At 48.0% G+C, this 11,910-nt stretch overlaps 1 protein-coding gene across 1 annotated transcript in view; it reads left to right on the top strand.

The window, feature by feature from the left end:
* The first annotated feature begins 4,052 nt into the window (after positions 1-4,052).
* Positions 4,053-11,910, top strand: part of RPF2 (ribosome production factor 2 homolog) — a 92,596-nt gene continuing 84,738 nt past the window's right edge. Inside the window, exon 1 of the mRNA XM_078649161.1 lies at positions 4,053-4,176. Coding sequence (XP_078505287.1) covers positions 4,151-4,176 — 26 coding nt within the window. The 5' untranslated portion in view covers positions 4,053-4,150. The remainder of the gene's footprint in view (positions 4,177-11,910) is intronic.

Below are 11,910 nucleotides of genomic sequence, written 5' to 3'. Positions count from 1 at the left end.
ATGGCTATCACCCTTAGTGGTCGCCCAAAAGCCGAACGGAAAAGTGAGGTTGTGTGTAGACCTCAGGGAACTGAATAAAAACATTCTCATCGACAAATTTCCACTTCCTCGCGTAAGTGAAATGCTTGCCAAAACCAAAGGAGCCCAGTGGTTCTCGACTGTGGACTTGTCATCGGCCTATCATCAAGTAAAACTCCACCCCTCGAGTAGCCATCTTACCTCCTTCATAACACCGTTCAGATGCTACAAGTTTGTCAGAATGCCCTTTGGCCTCGCCTCGGCGGCTGCCGTATTCCAAAACCTGATGCATAAACTGTTTCGCAAGGTGGAAGGAGTCCAATTTTTCCAGGACGATATCCTGGTGATGGGGAAGACTAAGCGAGAACACAATGAGAAACTACATGTGGTGTTGCGCACGTTACAAGACAGTGGGCTCACGGCAGAGTGGTCCAAATGCAAATTCAGCGTTTCCTCAGTTACCTACTTGGGCCATGAAGTCAGCGAAGGGGGCATAAAACCGAAGAGATCCAACATGGAAGCCATACAAAATGCCCCTTGCCCAGAAAAAAAGGAACAAGTACGGTCATTCCTGGGCATGGCCGAATTTTATAGCAAATTCATCCCCAATTTCGCCACCAAGACGCACTGTCTTCGCCAACTGCTGAAGGAGAAGATCGGATTCAAATGGAGTAAGGACGAACAAGAGGAGTTCGATGCCTTGAAGGAGGAGATGAGTAGAGCTATTCCTCTCAAAGGTTTCGACACAGCGGCAGAATCCGTACTCACCACCGATGCCAGTGACAAGGGACTTGGAGCGGTGTTAATGCAGCGAGCCGACAATGGAGAACTATCCACGGTCTGCTTCGCGTCCAGGGCCTTGGCTCCCACTGAAGAACGTTTCAGCATCATTGGGAAAGAGATGTTGGCGGTGGTATGGGCGATGGAGCGTTTCAGGCAGTACCTGTGGGGTGCAAAATTCCTGGTCCGCACCGACCACAAACCCCTGATAAAAGTCTTAACGTCCAATGGCCATGCGCATGCAACACCAAGGATAGCCAAGATGACACTGAGACTATTGGACTTTGTGTACGAGGTGGAATATATACCTGGTCCTCAGAACAAAGTAGCTGATTTTTTAGTAGGGCGGCAGCCATGGAAGAGCCGCATGAGCAGAAGGCACCAGGATGGGAAGGCTATGTTGTAGCGACGATACAGGACATGGAAGGAGTGATCAGTGCGCAAGAATGGGCAGAGGCCTACACACAGGATGAAGAGTTAGAAGTAGTCAAGGGGTACGTCATGCACGGCTGGCCCGAGAAGAGACACCGTAAAGAGACATTGAGAAGGTACTGGGAGGTAAGAGACGAACTGTCGCTGGGAGAAAACCCCATGTACTTACTCAGAGGCGATAAAATCATCCCTCCACAAGGGCTCATTGAACACCTCATCACTCTGCTACACGAAGGGCACCAAGGGATCACGAAAACTAAAGCCTTAGCCAGACAGGCATACTGGTGGCCAGCCATCGACGCCCAGGTGGAGAGGTACGTGAGGCAGTGCGACTCGTGCTCCAAGGCGGACAAATCCCACGTGATGCTGAGACCACAGTTGGGGAAGTTTCCTTTGCCGGGAGGACCTTGGGAAATGGTGTCCATCGACATCTTAGGGCCCGTCCTCAACATGGAAGGAATACAAAAATATGCAATAGTAATGATTGACAGATACTCCAAGTGGCCAGAAGTGGAAATAACAGACACAGTAGACACGGAGGCAGTGATCTCGTTCCTAAACACAGTATTCACAAAGGAGGGCATCCCCAAGACCATAACATGCGACAATGGCCCACAATTTGTCTCCACCAAATGGGAGGCATACACCGCCAGGAATGGAATTGAGGTCAAGCACACTCCTGTATACCACCCGGCGGGAAACGGTCAAGTGGAACGTTTTAATAGGGTGATCATGGGCACCATCCAAGCGGCCATAAACGATGGGCAAGATTGGGAGAAGGAGTTACCCAAGGTGCTATGGGCCTACCGTATCACTCCAGGAAGCACGGGTTACAGCCCCTTTAAGATACTGAGAGGCAGAGAGCCGTTCACCAAAGACAACACCGCGTGGAGACAGATGGTCATACAGACCAAGTGGTCACCAGCAGTGGTAAGGAGGAATCTAGAAAAAGCGCAAGAAACATACACTAAACACTTCAACAAGAAGCGGAACGTTCAAGGAGTGTCAGTAGAGAAAGGAGACTGGGTGAGGGTGAAGGTGGCCACCCTGAAAAGGAAAGGGGAGAGCAAGTTCACACCACCGCTGAAGGTCATCGAACCATACACCAGGTCAGCATTACTTAGTGATGGGAAAGTATGGTCGCAGGATAGAATGGCGAGGTGCAGCAAGATCCTGCAGTGGAATAAGGAAGAGGACGAGAGTGAAGGAAGAAATGTGGAAATGATGGATGAGGGATGTTGCGAAGAGAGACAAGAGCAAGTTGAAGAAGGGACTCAAATAGAGGAAGTGCCAGAGGGCGAACAGGAAGGGAGTAATAGAGCGAAAGGCACAGGAAGGTTCGTGAGCAAGAAGGGAGACAAAGAGGAAAGTTTGGAAGGAACAAGCGAAAGACTGGCAGCACTGGAGAGCGAGCAGGATGAAGGAAGGGTGAGAACGACAGCAGGAAGAATCGTGAGAACACCCAAGCGATTCCAGAACTACGATATGGACTATAAGTAAGATTGTTTTATTGTGGGTTTACAAATGCAATAAAGGAGGGAGATATGTAGCATCGGTCTAGTTGTTTTGGCCGGTGCACGAACAGGAAGTTCCGAGGCCGGAACCGGAAGGCGGCCATGTTGTTTGGCGCCAGCCGGCTCCGTGAAATACACGGATTCCCGGCGCTCCGGGTTTGAATAAAGATAAGAGGAAACTTACGTACTTGTCCTCGCCTTCTTTCATGCGAACAGCAACATAACATGTTCATACAACTTACCTGGAATAAATCTACATTTTCATCATTTTTGCTCCCTGTGGATTATTTCTCCTTTGAAAACATCACACATTACAATCGTATTCCATAATTTTGAAATAAACAACATGCTAGTCAGACTACCGGCTCTTAGGTGTATATACGGCACAAACAGACACGTGTGTAGCGAAATATGCCGGGGGCACAGCAAAGAGTTACAACTCCAAGTTTCTTTCTACACACATCTGCTAGCAGTTAGGCACGTTTGTTCCAAATAGAAATCAGAACATGACAGAACAATAATTAAAATTCCCCATTAACTTCTATCGTAGAAAATGCAATTTCAGGCAGGAGACACCTAAAATAAAGCAATTTTAGGCTTGAAAAGGGTATATTGGCATCTATGGTTCTCGAACTTTGTGTTCTGCGGTTGCAGTCTAGTACTGTCGATTTCTTTCTTACGTTTCTTAGTACCCAGAATGGTGCTGCATAGCCAAAACCTTAAGGTCCCAAAAGCGCGACTGTTCGCATTGCAAATGCTTGTTCTAGAAGGCAGAGTCTGGCTTGTGTGTAGGGCCAGGCGAGGGGATGCTTAATTCCAGGTTCCGTACCGTAACTCTCCAGTTATTGTGTATCGTTTTGGCAGCCATCTTGGAAGGGTAGACCTGCGAAATCAGAGAAGGTACGTAACAAAAATAACGCCCTAGAGGCATGGAATCAGCATGCCTTTCTAACTTGTAAATACCTGTTTATTTCTAACAAAACCAAGTGAAATTATGAAGAAATTCAAAATAAATCTGATTTTGTATTAACCAACGAGAACTCCCAAGTATTGTAAACTCAACCCAGCTTACTTTGTTTACAAATGTTTGCTTGCAGAAAGACTAATGTTCTTTTAGCAACGGCGTTGATAAATCAATCGGCACAACAATAGTGTTTTTGAATATAAAACGTAGAGAGCTTAATGTTGATAAGCAGGCGCAGTCTCAAACGGCTGCCACGTAGTTCTGCCATCTTTAAACGGGTTTGCCGTTATTGGCAGCTGTGGATTCTCCGTCTCAGAGAAATCACTCGTTTAAGAGTTCGTTACGTCATTTTGCTGCGACGGCGTAGGTTTTACTACTGTCTTGGCTTTCCTACACGTGCGTAGTCTCCAGTAACTACCGAGACGGAAGCTAAACTGTCACCATGCCCTCGGCACTGGACCGTGTAGTGTAAGTACTATGGACACTGAAAACAATGACCCCTCACCCTTTGAGGTGGTCCGGTGTGGGGAAAACTCAGTCGCGCCCTTTCTGGCATTTTACATACCTTGTATTTTGGAGGTCTGGCTCTTCAGTGTGCCATGTTCTCTGGGAGTAGCACTGCCTTTAATTTGCCATGTTATCGGAGTAACCTAGACCATTTAATGTATCCGATTTTGATATGTGTACCTGAAGCACTCCTGGTCTATTTTTTTGTATTCTGGGACTTGCTCTTTGTTCTTAAATGCAGAACTACAATTCCCAAATTAAATGAAAACCCGAAGAATTGCTGCGTTACTTAGGTCTGAGATGGACCATTTTTGGGGAATGGTTAAGTCCGCTTATTTCAGAAAGACTACGTTTTATCACGAATATTTTTCTGTATCAGTTCATGTCCTTTTTTGTTATTCTAAAATCCCCGAACCCCTCCTCCCCGGAAGATTTGTTTTTCTTAGTACCCGTGTTGCTGAATGTAGTTGTGTAAGAAGTCTTAATTCTAATGTTGGTACCCTCGAGTAAGTTGTTTTTGTTCTTTTTACTGGGTGACTTCCTGTGAAGCTGCACATTGTATGAAGTAACTGAAGTAAGCGTTTGTTAGGTGACCCCTGCTGTGCATGCTTTTGGGTTTCTGCATGCTTTTGGGTTTCTGCACGCTTTTGGGTTTGTGCACATGTGTGAGAGTCTTCAAGGTGATTCAGACCAGTGGTCGAAGTGGGGGGGAAACAAATCGGGGAACTGTGGGCGGAGGATCAGAGAGCAGGAATAACTAGGCCTGGGCGGTAAATTCCGTTCCGCTTGCGGAATTTGGGTAAGTTCGCGTTCCGCGGAGAACGCGAAATCGCCCAAAATTCTGCGTTCCGCGACTTTGTGAAATTTTTTGCTTGTTCGCGTTCTCAAATTCGTGTTCTCGAGATATTTCCCCCGAGCACGCAAACAGCGATTGCGAACAGTAAAAAAGCATCGCGAACAAGCAATTCCTCATGTTCGCGAAATTTCTGCGTGTTCGCGGAGATTTTTTACCGTTTCGCGGAGATTTGCTTAACGCGATTACGCAAATTCCGCCCACCCCTAGGAATAACCCAAGGGCTGGGTCAGTGGGCGGAATCGGAGGTGTGGCCAGAAAAAGCAAAACATATCAATTTTTAGTATTTGTTTGGCATTTCACTGACAGATTACTGCTTATTACGTTATTCAATTCTACGTTTCCAATCACAGAATGTCCTGAATACGCTTAAAAGTGGAATCACAAGCCATTTGTCTCAGAGCCATTCTGTCATCAGCACTTCCCCCTTTTTCCATAAGAGCAGTTCAAACATGAATGGAAAAATATCATGGTTTGCAAATGTTTTCCACATAATTATGGCTTTGCCATATTTGCCACATAATACATCATCTGCTGCATAATCTGATGATTTTAACTAATAAATTGTTTGTAGTTCAAACGGGCCAAAAGTTACAAAAAAAGTGACTTATGTTGCTGCGAAGTGGAGGGCTCTTTGCAAAGGATGGTCACCTTTCTTCTCGCTGCTGCGTTTGTATGTTACACGTGTACTAATAAGGCAAAATCTTTGCAGAGACTGTTAGTAAGTGTAAAAATGCTAAAATGATAAAGTTTCAAAAAATATACTGCATTAGGCTGCAGCTTTTTTTTTTTTTTGCAGCATAATTTTGTCCTCCATCACGGCATAATTCCAGTGGCCCCAAAGCAGGCAGCACTTGTTAAAAGTGCCTGTGTATGAAGCAGAGAGACTGTGAAGTCTGTGAAGTTATTTTTGGTGTGCGTGCAAATCCTGCATTGTTGATACCTAGTGAGTTACTGCTACTACTGCTGAAACCAGGCCAATGGAGGTACCAATGGGCGAGGTGGACTGGCTTCAAGGGTCCTGTGACCGAGTCACTGTTGCTCTAGGCTGTGCTGCTTCATAGGCTTGCCTGCAGGACTGGAGGTGAACTTCAGTATGGATTGGGGTGGACAGGCCTTCAAGGTTAACCCACACTTGCTACCACTAGGGTCCCCCTAATGGTGCTACAGCCCCAGGGCTTCTAAGATCTAGCAGGGCCTTCTAAGGTCTAGCATGGGAATGTGCTCCCTCAGGAAAGTGGACTGGTCATGAAGGCTGAACCTGGTACAGTTCCAAATTTGGCAGATCTGGCCATAGTGCCACATCCTAACTCCAACTGAACATGTTACTGCCCTACTGGGAAAAACTCGCACTGCCTTCAGATCAGCTACCACCCGACTGTGCCCGCTACAAACACCTGAATGCGACTCAATTCAAATTATGCACCAGACGAGTAATATGCTGCCTGGGGGAAAAAAAGCAACATCCTGGAAAAAGCAAACACTCATAGGGAATGCAAGATTAAATAAAGTATGTGAAATGTAAGCAGGAACAACAAATAACATGGTTACTGTAACGTTTTTACACTCATTATTCAGATATCAATGAGTGCTATTGCCTGAAAGGTTAAGGACATGTCTACAGAGACCAGAAGGGATCTGTTTCAATGTCCATTGCTCATATCCTTACAAAAATGTAAGCAATATGGTCTAAAAAGACCACATCCGTGAACACCGAGGCAAGGTACACATTTTGTTTTCCAATCCACCCATCAACCAGTTATTGCAGTATCTCCAAGAATGGTGCACTTCCGCACCCGGAGAAAACAATGTTGTTAAAATGAAGACAAGAAACAAAGTAGCACTTCACTGGCAAACTCTGTAAAGTGGTGCTAATGTGTTTGGGTGTGACTAAAACCAATCTGGCCACTTTGGTACCACTCTCTTGCTTTATTTAGTTATTTATTTTTCATATGTTGAACCTTTTGTTTATCTCCATATCGAGTCTGCCCTATGGAATAGAAAAATGTCAGAAAAAGACGACGTTTCCAGCAATTTTTTTTGTTCTGTTTTTTGATCCATTTCACAGGGGAACAAATAAACAAAAGGAGAGGAAAGAGAGGGTGAGAACAGTTTCTTGAAGTCACGGTTGTCAGCAAGTGAGCAGGAGCGAAGTAGAAAGAGAAGAGGATTAAAGTGAGAGGGGATGTCTGCCCGCGGTAGAGCAGGAGAAGTGGACACAGTCATGTTCTTTTCTGGGCAAGAAGGAAAAGACAGAGTCCTTTTCTGGCCACCCCAGCAGTCACCGAACAGCTACAAATGCTGAGCCTTATCTTTAGTTATATCTGCCATTCTGGGACGCATTTTTAAAATAGGAGTTGGGGAACTGTTTCTATTAAAATAAAGAAGTAAGGGCACGCCTAGCGCTGCTGATCCTGCCCACTTTCACCACTGATTCAGACCTTGACTTGAATTCCTACATGTGCCAGTTCCTTTAGTTGGATCCTTTCAGACTCCTAGTTATTAATTTGTCTTCCCTTTGCAAACAAGACCCAGTTGCTTCACCACTAATAAAGAATGTATCCACAAAATTCTGTACAAGTCAACAGTATTGCATTGTACATTAGGGCCACACCCGGGACATATTATTTGGGGTCAAGGTCAACAAGTTTTCATGTGTATTTTGTCCTTGGGACAAGTAGGCCCAACCCCCTACAGCACAAATCCTTTGGATACCAGTTTACAGTACCACATTATGGATCAGGGAAAGACATTTTTATTTATTTATTTTATGTTTTATAGAGCGCGAACCAGACCCGTGAGGGTAGCAGAGCGCTTTCCAGTAGAATCAGGGGAATATATAACAAGGGGGAAGGGGAGTCCAGGGATAAAGGAACATATAGAAACAGTATATGGTAAAACAAAACAATCATAATAATGAACTACTATACTGGAAAGGGGAAAAAACAATGAGATAAACTAGAAAAGCAGTCTCATCCCCCTGAGGGGTAGTTCTAAGTGCAGGGAGGGTAACATAAAGAAGGCAGCCGCAGTAAAGTGCAATGATGATGGGTAAAGTCAGGTTGATGGGGTGATGGTAGTGTGAGCTTTAGGAGAGGAATTTGCCCATTAGGAAAGATTTGGTCTCTTTTTAGTGCTCGGGCCTACGCCTCCACGAAGCGTGGGGCGGAGCTTCCGAGGTCTTATGCATTTAGAAGAAAAAAAAGTTCTGAAAGGGCTCCGGCTGGCACATTCTTTAGATTCTTTAGTGCGCGTCGGCGTTTTTTCTGGCATCTGCCTAGTGATTCGTTTTGGCTGTGCTGTCTATTTAGTAGCCTTGACGTGATAGGGTATATTTACTATTCGTCTGTCATTTATTGCAGTTGTATGGCATTTTCTGTGCGCGAACGAGCACGGCCGAGTGATTAATCTTAATTAGGATCTGTCAGAGTGCCCGTGTAATGCAATCCAGATGGTGCGAGCGCGTTCACCATTGCATTGCATGTATCATGCGCACGTTTAACATTTACCTTTCGCGCAAGGCAGTCCATTCATTTGGCGGTCTGTTCTGTGTGTTTGTATTTGCACGTGAGTCTGTGTCTACCTGTGAGTGTATTAAGACGCGTGTGTGTGTTTGCGGGTTTATGGAATCCGCCCCTGCCCCTTCCGGCATTGTAGTGCGTAGTGCAGAGTGCGTAGTGCAGAGTGCGTAGTGCAGAGTGCGTAGTGCAGAGTGCGTAGTGCAGAGTGCGTAGTGCAGAGTGCGTAGTGCAGAGTGCGTAGTGCAGAGTGCGTAGTGCAGAGTGCGTAGTGCGTAGTGGTAGTGCTTAGTGCAGAGTGGTAGTGCGTAGTGCAGAGTGGTAGTGCGTAGTGCAGAGTGGTAGTGCGTAGTGCAGAGGCGTACTGCGTAGTGCAGAGGCGTACTGCGTAGTGCAGAGGCGTACTGCGTAGTGCAGAGTGGTAGTGCGTAGTGCAGAGTGGTAGTGCGTAGTGCAGAGTGGTAGTGCAGAGTGGTAGTGCGTAGTGCAGAGTGGTAGTGCGTAGTGCAGAGTGGTAGTGCGTAGTGCAGAGTGGTAGTGCGTAGTGCAGAGTGGCAGTGCAGAGTGGCAGTGCAGAGTGGCAGTGCAGAGTGGCAGTGCAGAGTGGCAGTGCAGAGTGGCAGTGCAGAGTGGCAGTGCAGAGTGGCAGTGCAGAGTGGCAGTGCAGAGTGGCAGTGCAGAGTGGCAGTGCAGAGTGGCAGTGCAGAGTGGCAGTGCAGAGTGGCAGTGCGTAGTGCAGAGTGGCAGTGCGTAGTGCAGAGTGGCAGTGCGTAGTGCAGAGTGGCAGTGCGTAGTGCAGAGTGGCAGTGCGTAGTGCAGAGTGGCAGTGCAGAGTGGCAGTGCAGAGTGGCAGTGCAGAGTGGCAGTGCAGAGTGGCAGTGCGTAGTGCAGAGTGGTAGTGCGTAGTGCAGAGGGGCAGTGCAGAGTGGTAGTGCGTAGTGCAGAGTGGCAGTGCAGAGTGGTAGTGCGTAGTGCAGAGTGGCAGTGCAGAGTGGCAGTGCAGAGTGGCAGTGCAGAGTGGCAGTGCAGAGTGGCAGTGCAGAGTGGCAGTGCAGAGTGGCAGTGCAGAGTGGCAGTGCAGAGTGGCAGTGCGTAGTGGCAGTGCGTAGTGCAGAGTGGTAGTGCGTAGTGCAGAGTGGCAGGGCAGAGTGGTAGTGCGTAGTGCAGAGTGGCAGTGCAGAGTGGTAGTGCGTAGTGCAGAGTGGCAGTGCAGAGTGGCAGTGCGTAGTGCAGAGTGGCAGTGCAGAGTGGCAGTGCAGAGTGGCAGTGCAGAGTGGCAGTGCAGAGTGGCAGTGCAGAGTGGCAGTGCGTAGTGGCAGTGCGTAGTGCAGAGTGGTAGTGCGTAGTGCAGAGTGGTAGTGCAGAGTGGCAGTGCAGAGTGGTAGTGCGTAGTGCAGAGTGGCAGGGCAGAGTGGTAGTGCGTAGTGCAGAGTGGCAGTGCAGAGTGGTAGTGCGTAGTGCAGAGTGGCAGTGCAGAGTGGTAGTGCGTAGTGCAGAGTGGCAGTGCAGAGTGGCAGTGCAGAGTGGCAGTGCAGAGTGGCAGTGCAGAGTGGCAGTGCAGAGTGGCAGTGCGGCAGTGCGGCAGTGTGGCACTGTGGTAGTGCAGAGTGGCACTGTGGTACTGTGGTAGTGCAGAGTGGTACTGTGGTACTGTGGTAGTGCAGAGTGGTACTGTGGTAGTGCAGAGTGGTACTGTGGTAGTGCAGAGTGGTACTGTGGCAGTGCAGAGTGGTACTGTGGCAGTGCAGAGTGGTACTGTGGCAGTGCAGAGTGGTACTGTGGCAGTGCAGAGTGGTACTGTGGCAGTGCAGAGTGGTACTGTGGCAGTGCAGAGTGGTACTGTGGCAGTGCAGAGTGGTACTGTGGCAGTGCAGAGTGGTAGTGCAGAGGGCAGAGTGGCAGTGCAGAGTGGTAGTGCAGAGGGCAGAGTGGCAGTGCAGAGTGGTAGTGCAGAGGGCAGAGTGGCAGTGCAGAGTGGCAGTGCAGAATGCCAGTGCAGAATGCCTAAAACACATTGCCATTTACAATGCCATTATCTCTAACTTAAAACAAACCCGAGCCCTAATGCATTCCTAATGCTTGTTTGAAGTGGGCTACAGGCGGTATCCTTCTAGTGGCGGGTGGGAGTGAGTTCCATATTCTTGGAGCGGCCCCAGAGAAAGCCCGAATGTATGTTCTTTTTCTCTCGGAGCGTGCGGGTTGGAGCAAAAGGGCACTAGCGGACCGGGAGTTTCTGCTTCCTCCAGATAATACAAGTTTCTGTGCGAGAAAAGCAGGTTACTTGGAGTAGAGGGCCTTGTGGGTAATGCAAGCTAGTTTGAATTGTATTCTGGCCTCGAGAGGAAGCCAGTTTAGAGCTTTAAGGTGGGGCGAGATGTGGTCAAACTTCTTAGAGCCAGTTAGGAGTCTGGTGGCGGCATTGAGGCAGGCTTTCAAGGGTGCCAGAGAGGTCTTGGGTAGGCCTGCGAGAGTGGAGCAACCATATTCTAGTTGAGAGATGATTAAGGCCTGGATAGCTGCTTTTAGATCAGGAGGGTCGAGGAAAGGTTTCAAGTTTCGTAGGTGGTTTAGGTGAAATCTGGTGGTTTTGGCCCCACATGTTCAGGTTGCCGTCTAAGGTAATTCCCAGGGATTTAGCGGAGTCCACGATGGTGGGAGAACAGTTTAGCGCTGTGATAGCCTTGGTCCAAACTTGAATGTCTGTATTGGCGTTAGGTGGCGAGATTAAGGGAAACTCTGTTTTTTTGGCGTTGAGTTTGAGCTGATTGGATGTGAGCCAGTGGGCAGTTAGTTTTAGGGCCGCATTCAGGGAGCGGATATCCTCTGGAGAAGAGATATTGATGTAGAGCTGTGTGTCATCGGCATACATGTGGTAGGAGATATTGGCAGTGCACAGCACCTCGGAGAGCGGTTTGAGGTACAGATTGAAAAGGGTAGGGGATAAGGTTGATCCTTGTGGGACTCCAACTGTGACCGGAGATGGGGCGGATAGGTTGCCGTTGATCAGGATTCTTTGCGAGCGGTTCTGGAGGAACCAGACCAGCACCGTGCCATCCAGACCCATCCTAAGATTGAGGCGATTCAGGAGAATTTCGTGGTTAACAGTGTCAAAAGCCGAGGATAGGTCAAGGAGGATCAAGAGACAGGTTTTGCCGTGGTCAAGGGCTTGAAGGGCGTCATCGACAATGTGGAGGGGTGTGGTTTCCGTGCTGTGCCCAGGTCTGAAACCAGATTGCAGGTCGTCTAGAAGGTGGAAGTTAGAGATGTGTTGGCTTAACTGTTGCTGAACACATTTTTACAGCACTTTAGCTAGAAGAGGGATGT

The sequence above is a fragment of the Lissotriton helveticus genome, chromosome 6, assembly GCF_964261635.1.
Source record: "Lissotriton helveticus chromosome 6, aLisHel1.1, whole genome shotgun sequence".
NCBI classification, from domain to species: domain Eukaryota; kingdom Metazoa; phylum Chordata; class Amphibia; order Caudata; family Salamandridae; genus Lissotriton; species Lissotriton helveticus.
Note: the sequence above shows the minus strand (reverse complement) of the source record. Positions and strands in the feature narration are given on the sequence as shown.